This window comes from Dermochelys coriacea, chromosome 18 (genome assembly GCF_009764565.3).
Source record: "Dermochelys coriacea isolate rDerCor1 chromosome 18, rDerCor1.pri.v4, whole genome shotgun sequence".
NCBI lineage: Eukaryota > Metazoa > Chordata > Testudines > Dermochelyidae > Dermochelys > Dermochelys coriacea.
The window spans coordinates 12,226,229-12,253,223 of record NC_050085.1 but is presented as its reverse complement, the minus strand read 5'-3'; the positions used below and the strand labels follow the sequence as shown (position 1 = coordinate 12,253,223).

The window sequence follows — 26,995 nt, the reverse complement described above, 5'->3', positions numbered from 1 at the left end:
GAGACCCAGCACATCCACAGGAAATTCTTGGAGAGCAAGGCCTATTTACCAACAGGTATTCCCAGGAGTGCTGGGTGCTATTCATTCCTATGTTAATCACATCTTGTCTTCGCTTTCCAGCTATCCATGTAATGAAAGTACTGACAAGCTAACCGAGGGTGATGGAACTGCTCTTGTCAGGGGCCTTTCTTGATTGCCTTGGCTTGATGCTGGGATGCTTGGGCCAGTATATTAGTCCTGACAAACAGTGGAGCTTGACCTGCAGTTCATAATGCCTCCTCCTTTCTACCCCAGACCCCTACTGGGACCTGGCTTCATAAATCAGTTGCTCTGGGAACTGATTACTCATACAGTGGCCAGTATGCATTGGGAACACCTTAACATTAGCTGACAGATCCCTGAGAAGGGACCCCTTTCTTTGCAGGACAAGAGAGATGACAGCAGCCTCTGTCAGGTGAAGATACCCCACCAATAGCTTCCTACATGTGTTTACAGGGGTTCTTGCCACTGTACAGAAAGAGGAGAACTGTGCCAAATGGTTGACAAGTCCCTTGCACCAAAGGGGACACACCTTGGAGCAGCGTGATGGAGGAGTGGAGTGGAGTGTGGGTGGGGGTAACTGGAATGCTTCATGGAAGAGGCAGGTTCCATGGTGTCGGTGTGAGGGGGGTTTGCATAAGTGCATCTGGAGGCTGTTCCAGGCATAAAGGACAAAGTGGAAGAAGGAATGAAGTCAGGAGTGGGCAAATGACACAAAGGTGGGAGTCTGGTTCAGAATGAAGAGAGAGGAGCAGGTAGAAGGAGATGAGGCTGGCAAAGAAGGATCATTGATCCAGGCCTTCCCCACCCCTCATGAACAGCTGAGAAGCACTTCAGTGAGACACCATACTTCCACCAACCCACCTCCCCGAGTGGATGCAGACAGCCTATGCTGTGTCAGACAATATGGGGGCAAAAGAACACATGCTCCAGTGTCCAGCAGCAGCAGTACAGATGCCAGGACATCTCTGGAAGCATGCCAGAGTGGGAAGTGATTAGGAGAGGGACATCCCCAAATCGTCTTTGTCTGACTCCACCTCAGATGACAAGCGAGCCAGGATCAAGACAACATAAAGTCAAGATTGTCCAGGTGAGTTTAGAGTTCAGGAAAGTGAGAGGCTGGCTGGAGCCAGGCATTGTGCGAATTCCCCCAGTGCACAATACTGTCCGGGCACCTTAATCCTGGGTTTCCCAAATGCTGCCTGCTGGTACACTTCAGTTCTGTCCTGCAGCCCCCACTTGTGTGAGAGTATGAGAGAGAGAGAGAGAGAGAGAGTGATTGTAGCTCTAGATGAGGGGTGGCCAAACTTACTGACCCTCCAAACTGCATACAATAATCTTCAGAAGTTCAAGAGCCGGGGCACCCCTGCTGGGAGTCGGGGCTTCAGCACTTCGGGAGGCCCCAGCCAGGGCTCGAGTTTCAGACTTGCGCCTGCTGAAGCCCCGAGCTCCAGCAGATGCACCCTGTGGGGCCGAAGCCCCAAGATCCCCTCCCCTCTGGGCAGAATCCCCTACCTTACCACCCTGCTGCAAGGCAGAAGTCCCGAGCTTCCCTCCTCCCCACCCCCCAGTCTGGTAGGTGGAGAATGGGTGGGGGAGGTGTTGGGGGCTCCAAGAGCTGCACTTTTACTAAAAGAGCCAAATGTGTTTCACAAGTCACAGTTTGGCCACCCCTGCTCTAGATTTTTCTTGTATCCCCCCCCCCCCCCCCGCCTACGTGCTTCTATCTGCTCAAAAGCGCATCGCCTCCCCCTGTCTTCCCCGCCACCACCACTTGTAAGCATCTCCCTTTCCTCACTTGTCCTGTCTCCACATGATCTGGAGCAGGCTATCCCCTGTTGTTGGGTGTTCCTTGCTCAGCTCAAACCAATACCTATTCTCTCCCCCAGCCTAACACGAAGTGCAGGCAGCTTTGTCGGGCATGGGGAGATCTCACTCCAGAGTTGAAGTCCTGCTGCGTACACTGCAATGTGAGTGCTACCCTGCCACCCTCATGGGCTGCTGGAGACAGGAGAGTTCTTGAGATAAAGTGGGGAACTGTCAGCACTTTGCTCTGCGTGCTCACAGAGTAAGCCAGGCAGTTTGGGATAGGGAGTAAGGAGACTGGGAGTTGAGCTAGTTTAGTGCTGAGAGGGGATGGTAGATGGAATGCATCCTAGAAGAGGCAGGTTCCATGGTGTCTTTGGGAGAGAACTTTGCATAAGAGATTTGGAGGCTCTTCCAGGCATAAGGGAAAGTGTGCTGGGTTCTAATCTTGACTCACTGTGTGGCCTTGGCTGAATCACTTTAACCTCTATGTGCCTCAGTTTCCCCATCTTAAAGGAGAACTGCAAAGCAAAACTACTGATGCTACTTAGATGACCCCCCCCCATTATCACTGCAGTATTTGAGCATAGTCTGTAATTATGCTCACTACACCCCTGTGAGGGAGAACAATGTTACTATCCACCTTGTACCGATGGGAACTGAGGCACTGAGAGGCTAAGTGACTTGCCCAAGGGCACACAGGAATTCTGTGGCAGAGTAGCTTGAACCTGGGTCTCCTAAGTCCCAGGCTAACACCCTAACCACTGCACCATCCTTCCAGTCTTTGTGTTGGGCCCAGATCTCTACCCCAGGTCATGTAGCTCACAAAGAAGCATTACCTCCTCCCCAGGCTCTCTCCTGAGTGAGACTGAGAAAGTGGTGATATACCACATGCAGAAGGCCCTGGCTCCTCCCAAGTGTGGAGTGTCTCAGGAACTTTTCCCCCAGCATGCCTTTCTGGAACTGGCCCTTTACATGTGGCTGAGCTAGGTAGCTGCAGCCCTGAGGCAGCCATGTTGGATTTGGCTGCATCTTGCCCTCTCCCAGCTACAAGGTTTCCCTGAACTCCAGCTGTGTTTTCCTTCCCTTATTGCTGGGGGATGGCACCTTTTCCCGGGGGCCCTCTCAGCCCTGCCTGGAGATCTGCTGCGACCCAAGGAGGTTACGAGCTGCAGTGTGTGATGGTCGAGAGAAGCAGCGGATTGCGGGAATGCTGACGTCAGCACCATGAGGGCTTCCTGAGGCCAGGAAGGTGAGTAGCCCCTTGTCTGTCCTGTTTGGGAGGACTGCGGGTGGGAGGGGCTGCCAGTGTCCAGCACAGAAATCTGACTTCCCATTTTTCCTTTGTGACATCAGTAAAGAGCTGTGGGTTCTTGGGAACAAAGGCACCCATAGCAGCCTTAGTGCTGCCTCTCGCTGTGACCCTGCCGTATGCTTTGGACCTATATGGCTGAATAGGGCTCTGAACCCAGCTTCCTCTGGTGCTGGCAGCCCACGGGATCCTTTGATGCGCACCCCATTGGCTAAGCCGTGTTTCAGCTCTCTTTCCCGACATAGATCTTGAAAGCAGCAAGAGGAGGTTGGTCCCCACTGTGTTACTCTCCCTTGCTCCTACAAAGCCTGGAACTGGTCCTGACCCGTATGGTCTCACGTGCTTCGTACTGGTATCAGCCTAGTGCCTAGAGCCGCCAGCCGAGATGGTGCTGGGCGTTGTGCAAACACCTGACGGGGGACAGACCTTACCTCACAGAGCTGACAATCTAAATAGACCAGCCAGAGCAAGCGGGGCGGGGGACAGAAGTACAGAGAGGGGAAGTGACTTGCCCCAGATCGCACAGCACAGCTCGGAGTAGATCCTGCGTCTCCTGGCTTTGTGCAGTACCCTGCCCACTGGACTGCACTGCAGCTTCCCAAGGAGTCCATCCGGTGCAGACCTTTGTATGTGCATCTAAGGCCTCCTCCACCTGTTCCGCCATGGAGACCCAGCCCTGGTGGTTACCTGTGCTGCTGTAAGACAGTAAACACAGCTGAGATGCATCAGGGGGAAGAGAGAGCAGGGCACAGGAAAGCCAGTCCGATTCCCTGTGCAGCAGGAGTGCTGAGCTTATGCGTTTGTGGATTGAGGGGCTGGCATGGTCTCTCTCGGCTCAGGGAAAAAAACAATCACATCCCCAAAAGGGAGCGAGCACTAACCTAATAAAGGCACCAGCTGGACGGAGGAGAAAACCAGCCCTTTGGAGGAAAAAAGAATTCCTTTAATTAGAAAAATAATATATTTCATCCAAATAAGGTAAAAATATTTGAAATGGGGCAGAAGTGAGCACCAGGCAACATCTGTCAGACCCTTTCTGGAAAGGGGAAGATTATTAAACTCAATTACAATTTATTTTTGTAGAGTGTCTTTCAGACTAGAAATCTCCCCCAGGGCCCTCACCCTCTCTTTTCTGTGTCTGCTTTAGGGTTTAACCCTTAACGGTCTTTCATCCCCCTGGATTCCAGAGAATGGGGGATCTGGTGTGACACGGGTGTGGCGTGAATGCGTCTGGGGGGATTAGAGAGAAAGAAGAGATGGAATTTATATTTTCTTGACTGGTTTAGAGAAAACCCCTACTTTTCAGTAGGATTGTGATTGACAGGCCAGGTGATTGGCTCACTGGGTGCCTCTAGAAGTACAACTGGCATACTTGCTGCACGTTTCTCTTTGTGTATACTTGTCTGTCTGTCACTTTGCCAGCCTCTCTGTCTCTTGTCACTGTGCCTGTCTTGTACAGCATCTCTCTGTTAGTCAGTCAGTCCATCTGTATCTTTCTCTGCTCTATTTGTCTCTTTCTCTTCGTCCAACATTCAGAAATGTAACACTTTATTCCGTGGTACTGTAAGCTAGTATCTAAGGCCTTGTTTACAAGAGAAAATAGCACTAATTTAACTTTAATGCACCGATTTAGTTAAATTGGTGCAAATCCCTGTGTGGACACTCTCACTTCAGTTTAAACCAGGTTTATTTTGGTTTTGCTTAAAGTGGTATAAGCTGAAGCAAGTTTGACCACACAGAGGATAAGGTGAGGTAATTTGGTGCAACTTTCACCTATAGACAAGCCCTGATTTAGAGGCTTGCTGTCAGCTCTGCCCTCCCGCCTCCATTACACCATCACCAGCAGGTGTCCCCCACCCCCACTGCCTGTTCACCAGCTTGCTCCTGTGTTCTCCTTTCCCTTCCCCAGCCCAGCGGAGTACGTGGTACATGGGCTCTTTCTGCCCTCGCTCCCACGTCCATCCTAGGAGTGAACAGTGAGTTCTGGTAACCAGAGGAGCTTGGGTTTCCCTAACAACTTTTATCCCCTTCTGTTTCTTGGGAGGGTGGGGGAGAGTACAGTCTAGTGGTTAAATTATGAGTGTGTGGGTCTCAAGTTGTGTAAACAACCCCTTTTGCCTCAGTTTCTTCAGCTATAAACTGGACCAGTTTGGGGTAAATCTGCCTGCTTCGTGGGGGTAGATAGGCTGAGTTCAATCGTGTGTGTAAAACACATGGATTAATGGCATAGACTGTCCTCTCCTTTGCTGCCCTCACAGCAAATCTGCAGCCTGGGGGACTCCAGGAAGTGGCAGTAATCTTGCATTGTCAGGGATGCAGCTCAGGTACCTTCCTCTTGGGGGAGTGGGTTCACTCCCCTCCCCAATCCCAGCCGTACCACTGCACAGTCACATGGAGAGACAATCCTGAGGAAACTTCACAAGCCCAGGTGCTGCATATGGGACAGCCAAAAATTCTGCTCCCTCCAGTGCCCCAGGTCTGAGGTGAGCACTCAGCCTGGTCAGTGTGGCCTATGGGGGTTTTGACTATAACCTGCTCACAGTGGGAGTGGGTGCTACAAGTGAAGTGCCTGGCAGACCTGTGCTGGGGCCTCACACCGGGAGAGTGGGGGTGGATGTTAGTGAGGTACTTGTGTGGAGCTGAGTTGGGGGCTGTCACCGGAAGAATACGGGTGGATGTGGGTGAGGTACTCGTGTAGAGTGGAGTTAGGGGCCTGGCACCGGGAGAGCAGGGGGGGATGTGGGTGAGGTACTTGAGCGGCGCTGAGTTATGGGTCTGGCACTAGGAGAGCAGGGGTGGATGTGGGTGAGGTCTTGAAGCAGAGTTGAGTTCTGGGTCTGGTATCAAGAGAGCAGGGGTAAATGTATGGGAGGTACTTTTGTGGATCTGAGTTGGGGGCTTGACACTGGGCAAGCAGGGTGGACGTTAGTGAGGTACTTATGTGGAGCTGAGTTGGGGGCTGTCACTGGGAGAATATGGGTGGATGTGGGTGAGGTACTTGTGTAGAGTGGAGTTAGGGGCCTGGCACCGGGAGAGCAAGGGTGGATGTGGGTGAGGTACTTGAGCAGAGCTATATGGAGGAAGGTTACTCCCACTCTCTTGCTCCATACCAGGATTTAGTCAGTCTAATATTGGTTCCTCTCATTCCTACTGTCCCCTACATATGTCTCTCTCCAGTGGCGCAAGTGGAGCTGGTGTCCCACTTTGCGAGCTTCTGGGTTATTTAGTGCCTTCTTTACCTTTAGTGCCCAGCGTGTGATGTTGTTTAAGGGTCATTACAAAGTGGGTGTGAGAAAGCCCCACTCAAGCCCCTTGCTGTGGGGCCCTGCCCAGAGTGGTGCTGGTGTGAGCTCCTGGGTGGTGGGTCCCTGCCTGTGGCAGCTGGGGCTGAGAGTAAATGCTGTTGGGGCCTGGTTTCCCGGACAGAGTGAAAAGCATCTCCCCAGACTGCCCCAGTAAGTAGTGGCTAGTGGGAAGGAGAGGGACTGGGCCAGGGAAAGGCTGCTTAGCTGGCCTGTCAGATAAATCTTTGGCTGTTTACTTAAATCTTCAGTGTTTCTTCATTTGTTTGTTTAAAATTTTCCCTGCCAAAAAAGAGCAAAAGGAAGGAGGGAAGCCGCCCCATTGGCCAAGCTAAGCTACCTCTGCCACGGAGATGCTCCATGAGCCAGGGCAGAGCCCAGGGATAGAGATCACCCAGTCACCACCAGGGTAAGGTGAAAAATCAGCCCCAGGAGAGAACAAAGCTCTTCACAGCAAATGGACTGCAGAGTTGGGAGCCCTAAAGGAAAAGAGACTGTATCTGAGCCCATTCTTGCCCCAGAGCCTGAGCCCCCATCCTAGCCACCCCAACAAGTGTTTTTCAGACAACCCCTGCCTTCCCCTCCCCCCCAGGGATTCTCCCCCCTACAGAGTTAGTTATTGTCAGCTTCCAGGCTCCAGCACAGCTAGGTCAGGTCAGGAGACGGAGAGGGAAAGCTGGGGCTTCCTGCCAGACTGTTGTGTTTTGACACACTTGTGTCCACAATACACAGACTCAAAATCAACCTCACTCACCTTTCTCTTGTGTGCACATGCACACCCAGACCTTCTCTCTCTCTCTCACACGCACCCTTCCTTACACAAGCCTGGTCTGTGTCACACTCACACTTGCATGCCCATACGCACTGCAGGCACCTTCATAGGCCATTTCTGAAGTTGGCACAGCAAGCCCTGTATATTGCACATGGTTTCACATGCATACAAACTTAGACACAGACTTGCATACACACAGAGATCCCCTTCCATACTATATGTACACACAAATGTCCAGACTTATATACACATTTAGTAGTGTACACACACGTGCGCACACTTTCACTCTTTCTAGGCTTGCCCCGCAAGTTTCACCCTTATCTGTACAAAAAAAGACAGTTTTTCTGATATGAAACTCTCATAACATCCCTGGAGCCTGGGTGCCTTTCATTTGGAGTGGTACAAGCTCCTCAGGGACTTTTGGCTACAGCTTTAAAGTTTATGTTCTTGTAGGAGAAGAAATGAGATTTTACTGTCATTTTGTAAAGCACCTGCCTGAAGTTCCCTCCGCTCCATGGTGAGGCAAGCACTCGTTTGCTACCCCAAGAGCTTCCTTTTCAAAGGGGCCTCCCCTGAGCTTTCAAAATGGCGCCTGCAGGTGGTTGACATGAGCTTCTGTGTGTGAGAGCGTTGGGTTTGGGAGTGCAAATCAGGGGCATAGATGGAAAGTGCAGAGCAAGCAACTGGTGCACTTTGTGTCACATGTAAAATCTTACCTCTGGGAAATGCTTATGCAAAAATGCGCAGGGATTTGAGAGGCTGATTGTGAAACTCTGAGCCTATCATTTCTGTTTGATCTTAACCCACCTTTCTTTCTCGTACCTGACACTCACAAATATCTCTTTCTCTCTGGGATATTTTGCATTATTACCCCAGACTCCTCCTCCTCCCTGAGGTCCCCCAATAATTGTGCCCAATGAAAATCTTCTTTCCCAGAGCTTTGGAGATAAATCCCATTGTGTAGCATGGTTGGGAGGGGTCAGGAGGCAGCAGCTGGCCTCCATCCCAAGGCTGAGTGGGAAGGGCAGTGCCAGAGCAAGGAGGGAACTGGCTCCATTCATTTCTCTTTTATGTCTGCCCCATCTCTGGTATCCAGCTTGCAGAGGGAAAGAGCAGCTCTTGCCCTGGCCATGGTGCAAGCAGGAGGCCATCCTAGAGTCACTCTTCATTGTCCTTCAAGGAGGCAAGCAGGCCCCATCCCTGCCCTCCTGTGGGAGATACTCTGTCCTGAATAGTAGGAGCCTGGAGGTTTGTGGCAGAAGCTTGCTCAGTGCTTCACGCCTCAACTACTGCTCCCCCAGCTATTCCACTTCTGAGCCCCCCACCCAGCTTTACCGATGCCCCCACATTTCTGACTAGAGACCCTGCCCCGCTGTTCCAGGCCTGGGCCCTGCACAGCTGTGACTGGACCAATTCAGATTTGGTTCTCAAGACAGTTGACGGCCTGGCTTATGTAATTGGAGATGATTCGTCTATAGCAAGTCACTGGGCCTCCATTAAGTGCACCACATCTTGGAACTCCCATGGTGATTCTGGTGATTGTCCAAGGCTGGGGCAGACTGTGCTCAGTTTGAAGCTCAGATGGCTGCATCTCCCTCTTCCCAAGAAGTTACAAAAAGTCTTGAATTTGCTTCCGTTTGGGTGTAGGAGGCATTGTGCTGCCAGAGCTAATTACCTCCCAGAATAAAACATGTTTTACTGTATTTTCTACTCAGGTGAACAAGCTGTGAGGAGCATCTCTCCGGGCACTAGCCATGGCTCTGCACACCTTAGGGTGTGGCTAATCGCTCTCTGCCTGCTGCAGCAGTGACTGCTTGCCTGGCTCACTGTGGCCCTTGCTGGGTCGAGTGTTGGTTCTGGCTTCTGGTGATTGAGCTGGACAGGTACCTGATGAGAAAAATCAGAGATTCTTGTAGCTCAGACTTATGTAATTCTGGGGCATCAGGAGAGGCACAACTAAAAGCACCATTTTCCTAATACGCTTTTTACTTCCCCTGTTGAGACAGAGGCTGGGGTTGGCCTGTAGCTAAAGGAAATGTCGGCGCCTTGTACTGCCACACTGTCCAGTACCCCCTGTTTCAAGCTAACACTGATTCCTGACCTCTTGATTTCTCTCTTTCTGGCCCTTATGGTGAAGGGCCCCCACTTGTCCCCATTAGTGTGTCCTCAGTTACTTTGCATGCTCCTTATTTACTTTCAGGCAGGCTTGTACCGTAGCCATCTCCAGCAGGTGAAGGGCAGTGAACTTATTTGGAAAGGGAAAGGCAGTGCATCCCCAAGTTGTGTTGTGCATTTGGGCCTCTGTGTATATGCGCACAGTGCAGTGCATGTGTGTGCTGAAATGCACCAAAGGCTGTAGGTGTCAGGCCCCAGAGCCTGGCAGGCCCTATCTCTAGTGGGGAGGGCTTGAAGTGAGTGTGGCAGCAATGGCTTTCATTTGTTGAACTTGCTTTGTCTCCCATAAATTACTCACTCTTATTTAAGTGCAATGAGAGCCTGACAAAGAGCAGGCAAGTCCCAACGCGAGCCTCCCAGCTGCGTGTGTGTGTGCGCGCCTGCCTGCCTGTTGGAAATGTCCCACGTGGTGCGGGCAGAGCTCCAGCATGAACAAACCTCTGTGCTCCGAGGGCAGCTTAGGAGCGTGTTCGGATAATGACATCTGAAAACAGGATGGCTGGGAGCAGAAGCGGAGCAACCAGGGGGCTTTGAAAGAGAGAGGAGTCTTAATCCCCTCTGCTAACAAGGAGGCGGCAGCTGCCAAGGCAGCAACGTTTGGCAGGCTCTGCGCGGCTGCTTCTGGGTTCCCGTTGATGGGTGGCAGAGAGGGTAACATGGCACAAATAGACACCTTGCCAGGGGCAGCTGAGAGGAGGGGCAAGGCAGGGGAGTGGGGCGTCTTTCTTTTTGCTTTCTTTGAGTGACGTGAGCTGCTCGGTCCATGGTGGGAGGGACTCGGAAATGGTTAGCCCAGCCGCAAGGTTCTGGGCCAGGCCTGTCTGTAGGAGCATCTCACCTGGCACTGCCAGGGCTGAGGAACAAGGCTGCAAGGTGATGAATGCTGTGAGAATCAAGTGCCTGCCTTCAGTGTCTGGGGGCCGTCTGTGCTTTGAGAACAATCAGTCCCAGCCCTGCTCGGCAGGCAGCTGGATTTGTGTTGGGCCTGAGGGTGGCCATTTAAGGCAGGTTTCACTGTGCATGGATGAGACATGTAGACAGCATGTCAGTTCAGCGGAAGCTCCTTTGCCTAGGTACAGCGGATCTATAGACACAGGCTGAACAGGGGACAGCTTTATTACACAGTGTGGATGTGAGCTGAGGTGAAAGGATGGCACATCCCTCTCTCCAAGTGGGCAGATGTGGAATAATTCTTGTTTGGGAACACAGCAGTGGTGCATGAGCAAGCTGTATTGCACACCCACTGGTGCTCTATCTAATCTAGTATCTGTTTCTCCAGCCAACACTCAGCACTGCAGGATCTGCTGCTCTGGAGCGGTGCCGCGTCACACTTGGGCAGGGCATTCCAGTGCTGCCCAGAGCCAACAGCGTGTGCATCTAATCCCAGGTGGCAGTCATGTCAGCCTCCAGATATGCAGCATGATGTGGGCAGATCCCTGCTAAAAGCCAGGTAAATAGCAATTTATGCCAGAATGGACTTGGGCTCTCTTCTGCCTGTTTGTTAGTTGCCCTGCCTGGAAGGGGGTTCTTTATTAGCCCGACCATGGCATAGGGCTTTAACACTGCAGTTTTTAAAAGCTAGCTTCTGTAGCCTTCCAGCAAAGGCGCTTGCCCTTCCCCAACACCATCTCAATCTCATGACTCCAGGAGGTCCCTGTTCTTGCTTGGGTAGGCTAGTCTGTACACAGTTTATGGTGAGTAGACATACCTCAATCCTGCAAATAACACTGAACACACATGGATACACTTTACACATGTGAGTAGCCCCAGTGAATACTCTGAGTAAAATTACTCATGTGCTTAAATGTTTGCAGGAGTTGGGGGGCATCGTCACTAGGGCTCAGCCCTTCAACTCTTTTGAGTCCAGATGAAAACATCACTCAATCATATAATCGTGGCTGGTTAATAGAGAGGCTCTGCCCTGGCACTGGTGTCAGCATCGGGATGGGGGCCTTAAGAAATCAGTCAGAAAACTTTTGAGATCCTTAAAATAAACAAGCCAGAGACAAATAAACCCAATGAATAAGGCAACGTAGTCATTTGTTTGTTTGGTTGGTTTTTTTTCCAGTTTTTATTGAGTGAAAATGTCAAACCTTGCATCAGTCATGCAAAAAAAAAAATCAAATAAATAAAACACATATATTAAATTTCTAATAGCACTAAATTCAAGTGGAAAAATATTCAGTTCTTAATAATGCAGGTGCCGAAGAGACCAGATTCAAGTAAATCAGAGCACACCGTCCTGTTTAGGGTGGTTTATTTTCTTTTCACTTTCTGCATTTTTTTGTCTCAAAACCTATATATATCTATCTATATATCTATATATATGTATATACATATAGATATATACACACACACATATATATGTGCATACATATTATTTTTATATTTATATATATACACATACATATTTATAAAACATTAAAAAGAGCATTGGTGGTTCAAGCATTAATTCCCCTCCCCCCATGGAAATAAAAATAAAACAACAAAACAAAACAAAATTACACATTTAAAATTCAAAATGAGCTAGCAATGGCTTATAGTCCTAGTGTGCAATATGGATATTACAAAAGGCTAAAATTCTCCCTCTTTTTTTTTTTTTTTTTTTTAAATCTTGGGGATTTTTTTTGCTACATTGAAAAAAAGTTTCTTTTTAAACTTTTTTTTTTTAAACAAAATTTCTTCTACACAGACATTAATCCAGTTGAGTGTGTGTCTAGAATGGCCTCGTTGCTTTTTTCTCTCTCTCCAGCAGCGAATGGTGGCAGAATTGGGAGGGTTTGTCTCAAGGGCTTTTGTTTTTATTTTGTTTTGAACAGACTAATTCGGTCTTGTCTCTCCCGCTCCTAAGTCAGTCAGTTGAACTCCCTGGTCCTCAGGTCAGCAAGCTATTTTAAACACATGCCTAAATTTCATCATGTGAGCAGCCCCACTGACTCCAGTGCTTAAAGTCATACACCACTTGCTGAACTGGAGTCCTGTGTGCTGTACATGGCCTCAGTTCAGGAACGCACTTAAATCCATCCCTGTTCAGCAACTCCCTTAAGGAAATGCTAACTAGAAGCCCATGTTCACGTCTCATTAAAATAACCACGCAATTTATTTGCTATGTTTAAAGGCTTTGTTGAATGAGGGTCTTTATGTGGCGAAAAAGACTTGTTGGTTTTAACCCATCTTGAGTTTTCAGTTGGAAAGAAAGAAAGAAAAGGAAATGCAATCAGGGATAGGCAGATTGAGCAGTGCGGGTCAACCTGAGGCCCCGTCTTGAGGTGGTGGGCACTCTCAGTGAGTGCTATGGGAGGGAGTTCAGCGTGTTGCCAGATCAGGCCCTTGTTGGGCGGGCTGAGTCTGGTACCAGCCTGTCCTTTCCCAGTGCCAGCTCCTGAAAAAAAGAACTGTTTAAGGTGGGAAGAGGGTTTGGTGTATGGGTCAGAGATGGATGGGGGGGGGGGGGGGCAGGGATGAGTCATAAACGCAGCTCCTGCTTGAGACACTGTGGGGTTGACAGTGGGGGAGGGAGTGGTGGTTCTCTTCTCAGACCTCTGCCCTACACAGCTGCTTTCACCTGCCACCTTATAGGATTCGGTCAGTGGAGGCTGGTGAGATCTGAAGATGCAGGCTCCTAGCTGTCCTGCATAGCAACCACTAACTGCAGGGAGTTATCCATCTCCATTATCTTACCCCTTCCAGGGGCTCCCCAATCCTGAACATCCTTATGACTGTATGGAGTTCTAAGCTTGCAGTCCCATTGAAGTAAATGGCAAAACACCGTTGACTTCAATGGTGCAAATTAAGCACTGGTGTGTGTATTTGCAGATTTGGAGCCATGTTAGGACTAGAGGGTTTTCTATAGCACCCATCACGCTAGTAGGTAAGTGCTTGGACAAGGGCAACACAGTATAAAACCTGCAGCTAAATGCTCTAAATACAGCCAATCTAATCCATCCTGCCTCTGGGACAACATGCCCCAAGTCCCTCTCTGTACTCACTAAGGAAGCTAGTTTCCTTATATTGGTGTGTGTGGGGAGTAATAGGGGAGGACTGTACTAGAAAACAAGAAGCGGGGTGGGGGAGGCGGGGAAGAGTAACAAACAAAAATAAAACCATATGAAAAATAAAAGCCACACAAATAACCGCTAGCAAACCCCTGCCCCCACCATATTAAATTAAACTACAAACTTCTTTTCACAACAGCCATTTGTTTGTCTACAAAATTCAAGTTAAAATTCGGAATCGTGCAGCTCCAGTCAGTGCTAGGAGTATGAAGACAGCCTCAAACCATGAAGTTAAGGCCCCTCCCTCCTCTGCTGCCCCCTACCAATAAATTCTTAAAAAAACCCAACAAAAACCCAAACCCTGAAAGAGAAAAACAAATTGCACACAAGTAACCAAATCTAGGCTCTAAGGGCTATCCAGAAGGCAGGCCCGTCTCCTCTGGCAGGCATTGTTTCTCTTTGTTCTATATATAATAACCTTTAAAGGAAAAATACTGTACAGTCCTTTTTTTTGTTATTTTTTTCCTTTTTCTCTCCCCCCCCCTTTCCTTTTTAAGCGTTATCCAAACATCTCCCTGCATTTAAACAGCTGAGGAGCTTGTCTATCATTTGGACCCAGATCCACGCTGGCTCCTTAGGAAAATAATAAGAAAACAACCAAAACTGCTTGAGGCCTCTTTCTGTGTAGGGTAGAAATGAATGACAGGGATTCCTTGGGCTTAGGGGGTTTGTTATTAGAAAAAATAATTAAAACAGAACAAAATAAACAAGGGCAAAGTCTTAGACACAAGGGAGCAAAATGCCCAGTTGGTCTACACACTGGCACCGAAATCACTGCATCAAGCTTCATTCACACTTTGTCCTTCTGGGGCCAGTGCACATGTGTAGACAAGCTCTCTGTTTCAGGACTTGGGGGTCAAACAGCAACTGTCATCTATGAAAATGGTGGATAGTCTCCTGTAGTGTGTGTGTAAACTCTTTACTGGCAGGGTTGGGGGAAGAGAAAAGTGGGAGAGCTTGTAACCATTTGAGTGCTGTAGGTCTGTCCAGCTACCATGGTGCTGCCTGCAGGCCTTGGTGCCATTCGCCCATGTGGAGTAAGCTTGACACCCTGCTGCACTGGAGGTAGCAGTGCTCTCAGGTTCCACTGCTCGCCGTGCCACAGGAGTGGCTTACAGCAGCCAAGGGTATTTGGGTGCAGGACCTGAGCAAGCAATGGCTGTCTCCTCAGATGCTGGAGAGAGAGCTATGTTGTCCCACTGCTGGCCCAGTGTCTACCTTAATTCCCCCCACCCTTTCTGTGTGGGTGGTGGCTATGCTCTCTCCCCCCTTCAGGAAATTCATTAGCCTTTGCACAGAATCTACTTGCCCACTCTCACCTTGAGGAGGAAAACACTGAGGATATTTTGCTTGCTCATCATTTAAAAAATTTAATCGCCCTGCATCAGAGGGCAAGTGGCAAGGCATTGCTCTTCCAGCAGCAGGAGTGCTTCCCCTCCAGCTGCACTGAGGCAAAGGATGCTAATCTCACCTTCTACTCCTGCCTCCATTCACAGCCTGCCTGAGACAGGGGTGCTGTCTCTGAAGCACCAAAAAGAAAGAGCCTAAATCTAGAGAAAAAGGGGTAGCACCTGGGGATGGGAGTGGGGGTTAAACCCCAGTCCTCCAGTGTGAGTGACAGACCCTTTAACTGCCATATGGCGACCTTCCCTACCATGGCTGCAGCTAGATCACTACCAGGAGATCAGCAGGAGCTGGGGGAGGTGACCTACAGCTGTTCCAACAGTTCTAAACAAAGGGAAGCTTAACAATATAAACAGCATTTAAAAATTATTATTATTATTAATAATAATAATAAAGAGAATCTGGAAGAACAGAGAAGTGTTCCATTCCCAGCCCCACTGATTCATTAATGCTTCCTCGTTCGTAAGATAATAAATACCCCCTCCCACCCTTGCTGTCTGGTGCATCAGTCTCTCCCATTTATTTAATGCTGGAAAAAAGAAAAAGACACCCACCCACCCCCCCGGTAAAGGCTTAGCTAGTTGCCTTTGTGCCACCAGTTCCTTACACGCACTTAAAAAAACCCATATAATTCTAAAATTCATCACCTGCCATCCCCACACCCTCCTTCTGAGGAGTGGAGATTATTATTAGTATCATACAACTAAAACCATGGAAAAATAAAATCCAGAAATAAAAGAGGGGGGGAAAAGCCCACCCCAAAAGAAGGGGTCCCGAGACTGGGCACACGCCCCACAATGAGGGGAGGAAAGGAGAGCAGATGTCACCCTCAGAGCTAGTATCCATCTAGAAGGGTTTCGTGTCTCTGCGTCCTGCCCTGTCTTCTGTCATCCGCAGAATGAAGTGATGGTGCACTGGCCCCATGCGACCATGTCTGTCCTGTCGGTCCCGTGGGGCCTCATGCGTGCGGTGTGGAGTTCGTTTTGTCGCTTTCCGTCCCGGTGCTTTGTTCTCGCCTCATAAGGGGTCCTCTTAATAATTTCATTTAAGAGCAAAACCAAACCTGCTGCTGTCTCTAAGGTTAAGGAGAAGCTGCCGGTGCGAGGGTGTGGGTTGGGGTCAGGGTAGGGGTGGGGGCTGACACGAGGTCTGGGTTTGGCTCATCCAGAGGCCTGGAAGCATCACCATGGTCTATGGAAGTAGAGGCCTCCCCTGTTTCCCCATCCTCTTTAGTGGCCAGGCCCTCAGGGTCGGGGAGTGACTCTTCAGAGTCTGTGTTCAGGTCTTCCTCATCTTCGTCATCGTCATCGTCATCATCATCGTCATCCTCTTCATCATCATCCTCTTCCTCATTTATCTCCTCCTCCTCTGTCTCATCTTGGGATGAATCGTCTTCATCCTCCACATCGCCGGAGTTGGATACCATCACCCTGCTCTCGTGAGGGCTTGTCCCTACTCTGCTGGGTGATGGACCAGCAGCAGCCTCCGGTAGCTTCTTGCTGAGGTCCAAGGAGTCATTGAGGCCCACACCAGCTGCATTCTGCAGGAAGAAGAGGGAGCTGTTGGCATCAGTGCTGAGGTTGAGGGAACTGTCCAAGTTTACGGAAGAGTTCTGGATGTCATACTCCAGGGTGGAGTGATGGAGGCCCTCGGGGCCGGGAGAGATGGCTGGCAGCTCCCCCCGCTCCTGTTTCTCATGCTTGCGCTTGTGCGAGTCCATCTGTGACATGCCCACCACAGTATGTTTGCAGCCGGGGTAGGTGCAGTGGAAGTGGGAGCACTTGAGCTTGTACTTGCAGTCGGGCACCTCGCAGTCCACACTGGAGCTGAACTGGCAGAAGCCGGCAGCACTGATGACGTCCTGCTTGCCGTGGTGCTTGCGGTGGGCAGTCACCTTGGTGCTGTCAGTGCAGCGAAAGCCACAGCGCAGGCAGTGGAAGTGCGTGCTGTTGCCAGAGAACTGGCAGTCGGGGAAGTTGCAGCTCAGTGAGGACTTGAAGCGCTTGAAGTCATCCAGCACCAGGTTGTCGACACGGTCGTGATGCTGGGCGTGCTTGTACATGTGGGTGCGGCCGCAGAACTTGTAGCCACAGTTCTCCCGGGTGCAGTGGTAGTGGGTGACCTTGAGGGAGAACTGGCAGTTGGTGTCCTTGCAGTCCTCGTAGAGATCGTAGCGGCGGAAACCCTCCAGCATCATCCCCTCATCCAGCATCTTGCGCGAGGAGGCTGTCTTGCGGCGCTTGCCAAATGGAGACATATCCTCGATGATCCAGAAGCGCTTTTTGGCCCCCGAGGCAGTTGGCATGGTGATGGTGTTCCCTGGGAACAGGAAGAGAAAAATGGTGTTACTCATAGAGGGGCAGTAGGAACTCCTATCACCTCCTGTAACCAACATGGTACTTGCCAGGTTGGATCATACCCTGTATTCTACCTACGACCCGTGGCCAATGCATGATGCTGCAGGGGAAGCAGCCCCCAACCCAGTAAGTCACCTGACCAGCCTTGTATCCTGGACAGGGGCTGAGGAAGGTGTGCCAATTAGTGCTCATTCAATATTGTGGCAGTAGTCAACCTGATTTCCTGACACACTCTACCCCCATGCTATTTGTGTTGCTTGGCATCAGGAAATCCTTATAGTTGCCACTCTTGTAGACGTGATAATGTCCAAGCATCAGCTGTTGCTTCTTGTCAGGGTCAAAAATCTCCCAGCCTCTCCTGTCACTTTATTTCTAGTCCTCCTTCCCCAGGAGTAAGCTCATCCCAGTCCACGGAATGTGGCACTTTCATTGATCTTTGATTGCTCCTTTCACCCCAATCCCAAAGTTTATATACTAGTTTATATACATAGTTTATAAACTATACACAGCGTCCTTCTCCCTCACTGCTGTTTAATAGGGAACATCAACACTTTACAGCTATTTAGGACAGGAAGTGGAGAAGACTCACGTCATCTAATTAAAACTGCAAGGGGGGATTTTTAGAAGCAGGATGCACTTTGGCCAGAATCAGCCTAAATATTACACTGATGAGCACACACAGACAGATGTTCAGTAGGGGTAATTCTCAAATGACTATCCATTGGGCTCCAAGAGAAAAATCCCACTTTTAAAACCTTTCCTTGAGCCTCAACTATCAACCTGCTTGCCACTAAGGGACCAATATCAGTTTCCCATCCTTGGAGATAGGTGCCGGAGTCCCAGAGGACTGAACCTGATACCAAGAATTTGACCACCTTACATCCACATTTCCTTCCTCTTCTGCCCACTGGTTATTCCTCAGGTCAAATCATAGACTCAGAGACTTTACAGTCATGATCATCTAATCTGACCTCCTGCATATCGCAGGCCAAAGAACTTCACCCTCCCACTCCTGTAATAGCCTTTGACTGAGTTACTGACGTCCTCAAATCATGGTTTGAAGACTTAAAGTTACAGAGAATCCACCATTTGCGCCCCATGCTGCAGAGGAAGACGAAAAACCCCTAGCTCCAGATCCAGTGTGCTCAGAGCAGGGCTCGGGGAGGCAAGAAGACTTTCTCACCAGGTGCAAAATGGTGAATTTCACTGGAAATTACAGTTTCCCATTAAAATGGGCCTTTCTGAGCTGCATGCTGGGGCTGCCATAATGTTGAAAAGAGGCATGGTCTGTGTCATGAGTGTCTGGGTCCCAGCACCAAAGCAGTTTGCATCCTGCTCTAGGAGTCTGAAGACGCACTTGACCATTTGTTTGAATGCTGTAAAGTTCTTTTGCTGACTGTAATGTACTCAAGGTGGTGAATGCTGGTTTTCCCGTGTCAGCCATGGGAGGGCCTTAGATGATGCCCCTTGAAGCTAGGATGGTGCTTATCAAATGGAGTCTCCAAAATGGTGAGAAACACTGAATACTAAGGAACAGCACCAGACTGAAAACCTTGGAGATAGAAGAGTTCAAACTCTCCACCAAGCAGGGACGGCATGGATGGCAGTAGGCCAAACTCCCTCCAGAGTACAATGCCAACATCCCTCTGGAGTGAGCCCATGCCTAGGAGAGAGAGGCAGAGGACAGAAGGACATACTCACTTGCCCATTCAGTATGCATGGTGTCCTTGGTGACACTGGCAACAAAGAAGGCAATTCACAGTGAAGGGTGTCTTAGTGATGTTCACTAGGAACTGGGCTAAGCCCCCTTACACTGATTTAATCTGTACCTCTAAACAGCCGCCAGAGAGATAACAACTCTCCATCACTATTAAGCTCAACCAGATTCAAACCAGTGACTTCAAGGTTATAGAATCCCTATCCCATTATGGTCCAGGTCCCCCAAATCACACTTTATTTTCAGACACAAATCTGATCTTATAGGTGGCAAGGTGCAGGGACGCTCTGCAGGCTGCACTCAGGTCCTGGTACAGGACACTGATCTCCAGGCCAGTTCCTTGCTGCACTCCTATTTTGGAGAGGAAGAAAAAGATTGCAAGAGTCTAGTTACTGGGCCTGATTCTAGATCTTATTTACATTGCGATTAACCAGGAGTAATTCCATTGTTTGGGGTTAAGGCATTGGATGGCAATTTGGGAGACCTGGGTTCAATTCCTGGTGCTGTCAGATTCACTGTGTGACTGTGGGCAAATCATGTAATCTCTCTCTGACTCAGTTCCCAAATCTTCTGCTAGTTTCCCTTTCTCTCACCCTCTTTCTCTATTTTGAGTGCAAACTCTTTGGGCAGGGACCGTCTCTTGCTGGGTGTATATAGCACCTAGCATAATGGGACCTTGATCTCCTTTGAGGTCTCTAGCTGCCGCTGTAAAACAAACAATAACTAATAACAGCAACATAGAAGTCATGGAGTTACATTGGGGTAAAGCCAGTGTAAGTCAGCAGAGAATGCGGCCCCATGTGTCTATATTACAAAGAAGTATTAAACCACTAATGGTTTTAAAGAGGTGTGTACATTACTGAATAATCCCTAGCACTGTATACATAGTAACTAATTGAGCCTCCCACTGTCTCTAAGAGGTAGGTAAGTATCATTATTCCCATAATACTGATGAGCTAGGTGAGGCACAGAGAGGTTAAATTACTTGCCCAAGGACACTGATGCCTTGTCCTCACTGAAATGCATGTTTAGTTAAACCAGTGCAATAGCCCCATACCCCCCTCCAGTATGGACACATACTTTGATGTGAGAGTGGCTTGTTTTGGTTTAGCTTATGACAATTTTGAATCAGTTTGGTTAAGCCAGGTTTATTTCAGCTCATCTTAAACTAAGTGTTTACCCAGCCTTTTGTATCAGTTTAACTAAAGCTGTTTAAAATCACATATTTAATTAACCTAGTTCAACTTCCTTGCGTAGGATGGGTGAAGATGGAGAACCACCCAGCAGTCATGATTCTATGTCTCCTGCTCTAACCACTAGACAGTCAGTGCTCATTCCCTAATAACTAATTAGAGACAAACATGCCTCAACAAATTTAGGCCGAAGCAGGTCTCAACTGTAAGTAGCTTATAGTCACCCTATGCTGTCAGCAGGGGATGATGATTTTATACAGTACTTTTCACCTATCAGCATCAGAATACTTTAAAAAGTATTATTATCCTCATTAGACAGAATGAGGTGATGTGATTTGCCTGTCAGAAGAGTTGAGTTTTGTGACTGTCTGTCTGTTGGACCACACTCCCTCTGCAGAGGGCCACCACAAGTGAAGGCATAATTTAAATCCCACTTAAGCAGTCAAAATCCCCATGAAGCCCTGGGCAGGGCAATGACCACTGTTGGGGAGTTTCACACCTCTGCATGCTTACACTGTGCCTAGCTGGCAGAGGGAGAGGATAGCTCAGGTTTCTGAGCTGTGGGTCTTTTTAAAAACATACTTTGCCAGCACAAATATGCTTCCAAGTAACCAAGAAGGAACCAGGTTGGGAAAAGAGGGCAAAACTGAGCACGCCCTGAAAAGCCATTCTCAACTGATATAAAACGCCCCTGTCTGTGATGTCCCTGAGCTCTGTCATGTAGGAAACACTGAGGGCCTGAGGTGTTTGAAAACCAGCCTTACTTTCTGCAGCTGTAATTGGTGAATGTAAATAACTGTGGGTGCAACTGAGATGCATCATGTCAGTGGCATCACCAGTGCCCATGAGACCCCAAAAACATACGATAGAGAAAGCCAGTCCCAAGCTCTATGGTGCACATGGGAATGACCTGTAGTGATGTGCAGCAAGGGTTGGGAGCTACTAGACTGGATGGCCCAAGAGCTCTAAACCAGTCTCCAAGTCCTGTTATGCAATGTGGTCAACATGTTGCGTTTTGGCCACCTAACAGGAGGAGGAGGCTCAAAAACAGCAGGTTTATTTACAAATGTTGCTGTTGGATTTGAGTTGGGATTGATGAGGAATGGCTTCTGGTCATGTGAATTTTTCACAGCGATTCACTGTGCTTTTGGATACCTTCCTTGAGCATCTTTACAGCATGACATTATTATCCCATCAGTGGAAGGGCAGGGGTGTGTGTGTAGGGGGGAGCCCTTGGACAGAGTTAAACGAGACAGAGATAGTGATGTCTTTTCCATTTATGACTTAACAGAGCTCAGGGGTGGGAAGAGACTATGGGCAGGGGGAGCTGTCTCTCAAAGATAAAGCATATAACAATTACCTGCTGCATCCTGAACTAGGGGAACGTCACTTTTTACTGGAGTTGGAGTGGCAATGATGGGCGAGAAACCAGATGTGCTGGTGGCAGGCATGACAATGCCCCTGCTGGATCCAAGAGTGGCACTGAGCAGAGAGTATGAGAGACAAGATGGAGAGAAGAGGTAGGGGAGGGAAGGAAGGGGAGACCTGAGCAAGGCTTGTGAGAAAGATGGAGGCAGAGGTGGCGGTGGAGGTTGTGGTGCATTGTGGATAGCATCATCGGCAGCGGCAGCAGGAGGAGGAGGAGGAGGAACCAGGCAGCCTGGAGAATGTGGAGAGAAAAAAATAGCAGGAAAAACAAAACAAAAAGGAAAAACAAAAGAACCGAAATGAGAACCCAAGAATGGAAGCAATATGATGAAAATGGAAAATACATTCACACACGTACAAAACAGAACTGTAACAGAGAGGAGATGGAAGATGCGTGACTGACAGCAGCAGCAGGGGGAATGGTGGTCACCGCAGAAAACAAGGAGTGGCCTTAATTGCAGGGGGTGGAGCCACCTGGCTTCCAAAAAGAAATTCCTGCCCTGCTTAGTCTGTCTGTTCATCCACGTGGCGCCAGCGTGCACCAGCCTGCTGCTGAGAAGACTCCGTCGCAGGGTGTTATCCCAGAGGCTTTTGGATTCACTCATAACATGGTTATTAGTCAGTGGGTTGTTTTCCGGGAGGTGTGACTGATGGCTCTGATGGTGCAGTTAGTTAATAGAGAATCCTGGGAGCTGCTGCCCCTCCAAACCCTCTGGAGGAGCTTTCGCACTACGTGCAGCTGTCATTCTCATGGAATGTTTATGTCGGGGTAGCGTGCAGAGGTTGCGTTAGTGCCCGTGTGACATGAGAGGTCAGGACATCTTCCTTAGCCTTGCCCCAACCCATTGTCAGTGGGAATCTTTCATTACTCCTGTTTCCTACTGCTGTTTAAAAGTAACGGAGATGAGCATCCACCCCACAGACCTGAGGTCTGAGCTGAACCTCCTGAGCAGGGAAATGCTGGGCTCAAGTTGTCACCTGACTTTTCATTTAATCAGTGTTGGAAGGGAAGGTAGGAAAAAAATAGGTCTGAAACTAAGGTCTCAGGAGACAATAAACGTTATAAAGAGACTCAGAGATAAGCAGCCCTGGGGAGAGTTCACGGAAGGCTTTTCTGGAATACTAACAGGCAGCCAGAGGTAAGGACAATTAAGGGAGCCTTACTCACTGCTACAGGGTATTAGAGATGAGTTCTGTATCTGCCTGCTGAAGAGAGAATCCCATAATTTATGGAAGTTAGGCATGGTCAAATCTCAATCCTCAAAACAGGAAGGGATGTTAGAGTTCTCTTTTAGGAAGGGCTGCATAAAGCAGACATGACACCAGGGGATCTCCTCTGTGCATCGCTCTGATAAGGAGGTAGTGACATTAGAGGTTTTCTTTTCTGCATCACAACTTGTAAGGGGAGAGGAGCTCAGTGGACTACTTTTATAGGTCACTTCCTGAGAAAGTGATGGCAGAGGTTCTCATTTACTTACACATCACTTCCTGAAAGAGTGAAACCAGGGGGTCTCTGTTGTCCAGTTTATTGAGCATCAGGAGTGCAGGGAAACCTCTGACTTCTAGATCTGGCACAGTGTAACATAAAAGATACTGGGGGAAGGCAGGAAGCAGAACAGCAAGGGAAATTAACTTTACAGCCCTAATGACTTGACGGCTCTGGTACAGATATTGAGCAGTTCAATTATTCAAACAGGTCCAGCTCCGAAAGATAGGACAAAAACCTCTTCAGAGGCAGAAAAAGAAGGGAATGTCAGGAGTTAAGGGACAGCCCAGAACTATATGGAAATGGCTCCCTCCCTGTGAATGATGGAGGGGGAGCTAGGCTAGTGTAAAGCAATACTCTGTTGAGTCAGGGGCTGACACAGTGTGTCAGAAGGCACAGTTTCTCCTTGGCCTCTGGTTGTGAGTTTAGGGTTCTTGGCAGCAGAGACCTGCAAATCTATTTCTCCCCTGCTGCCCCTTACCTGCTGATGTGCTTTCATTGCCCACTGGAGTGCTGGAGCAGCTGCGGTCCATATTGGAGGATTCAGAGGAGATGCCCCCGGGGCTACAGCCAGTGTAATCCATGTACTCATCTGTTTCAATGTCCATCATGCTTTGGGGTCCCTGAAAGGAAGCTGGGGTTCCTGATGAAGCTGGGCTGGGTGCCATGCTGCCAACATGGGGGAGATTTTCATTTCTTGAAGTGTGGCCAATAACCTGCAGCAAGAAATTAAGACAGACTTTTCACACCAAAAGCAAGATGTCAAGACCAAAGCCATCTGTTTACACGTTCAGTTTTCTCTGACATTGTTCTTCAGGGATAGTTGGAACATGTTGGCAAGTGGATCCTATGTCACTGAAGCTGGGAGTGGTAATCTTGGCACCAGGATCCTGGTGCGTGGATTCTTATGCATTTAGATGGGAATGTGTACATTGGCACCGGTGCCCTGAGGTGTGTATCCTACTATACTTAGAGGTTGGTGGGGTGTGACGTTCAGCACTCTAGGTGGAGTGTGGGGCATTCAGAGATTAGGCGCGTGAGTCTTGGCTCTAGTGCTGCAGGGAGGGTACCTAGCAGCACTCAGCCCGGTGCCACTCTGCAATGAGCAATCAAAGGTGCATCACTATATATGCATCTGCTACTTAAATAACCAGTAGATTCACCTGCGTGGGAACTCGGTCAAAGTTTTTCCCGAGCATCCTCCTCATGTGCTTCCTGGCGTGGGATGTCATTTGGTGCTTGAGTAGGAAGGAAAACTGGCAGCCCTCTCGAATGCAGTGGAAATGGCTGTTCACCTGGTTATACTTGCAACCTGCAGACACAAAACCGATACAAATCTGGTACATTAAAATAGCAAGAGAAAGGGTTGTATTAGCACACACTGGAGGTAGCGCCAGACTGCTGCCATACTGAATCCTGATCATCTGGAGTGCTCTGTGGATTCTTCAATGACAGCCCCAGACCCAAAATTAAATCCTTCCCAAGGTGAGTAATGGGGAGAAAGGATGTGATTGATTTAGACACAGGAAATGGCCCTGAGCCACAGCGTACCACCCCCATCCCTCTTGTGACAGAGGGAACAAGGGGGAAATGTATTATTAATGTTGATTATTTGCATTTTGACAGCACCTAGAGATCCCAATCCTAGATCAGGACCCTGTTGTGCTAGGTGGTGTACAAACACAGAACAAAAAGACAGGCCCTGCCCCAAGGAGCTTACAATTAAAGTAGAAGGTAAGAATAATATCAGGGATTGTTCCATGTTGGAAACAGCCAGCTCCTTTTGATCTGTGTGCTCTGGAAGCAGAAGAATAATCCCTTTAACACCCTGGGCTGTGAGGCTCCTCCGTCCCATCCCCAACCTTCCAGCTCTGATCACTGCATGCTCCCAGGCCAAATGTGGAGAAGCCAGGAAGTGTTTGTTGCTACTCCTGGTTTGGTGACATAGGGGCTGGTACCAGGCCAAGGGTAATGGAAACAGCTTACATGGATTCTGGCATGCTGGACCTGCCTCCAGACAGACAAGGAGACTCCATCAAACAACCCTATTAGTGTTTTTTTTATGGGAAAATGCCGGATTCTGCTTCAGGCAAATCACTACGAATCTGTGCCGATAATCCCCAGACTACGTCCTATAGCTGAAGTATGGCTTGCTGCAGTAAAACCATAGGCATGTCTACACGCTGACAGAGACCTACAGCCGCATACCTGATGTAAACACACTCACAAACCTCAACACAGGCATACAGAGGCATTTGCTGTACACACAATACAGACCTACAGAACAAAAGACACACTTGCATACAGACACAGGAACACATCTAGCTGCCCACATCGACAGACACATGCCTGTATGGAAACATACACAGACACTCATTTACAGTCACGTGGCAAGACATACCTACATGTACGTGCCCACACACAGTAGACATGGCATTGCCAAACAGCTCCTGAATCATTTGCCCTGTTTTTAAGGTAGAGATGCTGCTTTATGTGTAAGCCAAGTTTGTGTTTGTTTAGATATTCTGCCCCTCCTCCCCCACACTCCTACCTCATCTGCCCTCCCCATCATTTTTGTGCTGTTCTTTGGGATGAAGAACAAACAGTGCTGTCGGGACTGAAACAGTATCAGCAAAGGGCAGGTGAAGACTTGCCCGTTGCTAGGGCAGCGGGGCGGGCTGAGTATCATACATCATCACCCTGCTTTGTCTAGCCCTGGCTATCACCTGAACACCAAAAGTTGAGTAAATAACAGCAACGGCTCAATCTCCTGACATTTGTAAACCGAGACCCAGGTAAGGACCGGCCTCGGTGTGTTGACACTTATTGCCTTGGTTACCATTGACGACCTATCGCTCAGGCATACATTTTTCATGAATTAAAAGCTGAAGGGGAGCATTTTTGTTCTGTTTGTCATGGGTTTTTATTTTTTGGCCATTGACTCCCCCTCTCCTGCTTCTCAACAGAGTACTGGGGGTAGTCAATAGGCTGACCATGGGCCAAATCCGGACTGCCAGATGCTTTTGAATGGACCCCAGAATCTTTTTATTTATTATCATTATTGTTATTCTTTTATTATTATTTTTTCTTGAATCTGGACCTTGACATAAAATAATTGACTGCTTCTAGAATAAGCGGTGTCCAGGGAGCAGTAGGAAAGGACAAAGAGGCTGAGCTAACTTGCTGGGGCTGCTGAGGCCAAAACTCTGACCAGGGCTGATTGGTTTACTTAAGCCAAAAATGAATAATGGGCGTGTGAGTCCCAAGCAGTGGGATGGAGGCTCTGGGGCACTGTCTGTGAGGAATTCCCTTAGTCCAGTGGGCAGGACTGGGGTGCTGTCTGTGGGGACTCTAATTGTTTTCCCTGCTTTTTGCTGGATGCTTTTAGGCGCTGACATTTCATAACTGCTTTGGTGCTACCTGATGAATCTAACTAGCGGGCAAACCTAGGAGCCCAGCACAGTGCCTTGTATCAGATATTTGGATGAGCTGACACTCTAGTGGAAGGCTGGCATTGAAAGAAGCTACTGCAGAGACCAGGGGGGGTGGAATATTTATCCTTGTGATTGGCAATACACATCAAAGAGTTTCATCTTAAACTGCCTGGAATCAGGCAAAATTGGGAGGTGTGAAAATTCCTTCTCACATGAGGGAGTAGCAGTCATCAAAACAGAAACATTTTCCACCATTCTCTGTTTGCTCCCAGACTGAAAACATTCTCCCCCCAGCCCTCTCTAGCCTAAAACAAGCACCAAGTTCAGCAGAGCACATGGTGCAAGAAAAGGCCTCGAACCATCAAAGGGGGAAGCTGCTCCTCCAGAGGCCTGGTCATTCCATTTGGAAGAAAGGGGCAAGGCGTTTTCCACTAGGGCTACAGGCTAGCTTCTTTGAGCAGAAATAAAGAGGCTTTCCAGCCCTTTCCTGCCAGTGTGGAGATGGCCATAGCATC

General features: G+C 48.9%; 2 protein-coding genes across 8 annotated transcripts in view; one reads left to right on the top strand and one right to left on the bottom strand.

Moving 5' to 3' along the window:
- The window catches only part of PEX14 (peroxisomal biogenesis factor 14), a 193,235-nt gene that overhangs the window by 105,607 nt on the left and 60,633 nt on the right, over window positions 1-26,995 (top strand). Inside the window, exon 10 of the mRNA XM_043499972.1 lies at window positions 10,686-10,856. Within this exon, the coding sequence (XP_043355907.1) occupies window positions 10,686-10,856 (171 nt within the window). The remainder of the gene's footprint in view (window positions 1-10,685; window positions 10,857-26,995) is intronic.
- The window catches only part of CASZ1 (castor zinc finger 1), a 265,669-nt gene continuing 250,754 nt past the window's right edge, over window positions 12,081-26,995 (bottom strand). For 6 of the 7 annotated variants that reach the window (XM_038377051.2, XM_043499951.1, XM_043499952.1 and 3 more), the window contains 3 exons: window positions 24,210-24,358; window positions 23,528-23,762; window positions 12,081-17,184 (listed from right to left, as the gene is read on the bottom strand). In XM_038377051.2, the coding sequence (XP_038232979.1) occupies window positions 15,947-17,184; window positions 23,528-23,762; window positions 24,210-24,358 (1,622 nt within the window). In that variant the 3' untranslated portion in view covers window positions 12,081-15,946. Of the gene's footprint in view, window positions 17,185-21,347; window positions 21,793-23,527; window positions 23,763-24,209; window positions 24,359-26,995 lie in introns of those variants that run through there. The other variant, XM_043499954.1, reaches the window with a different exon arrangement.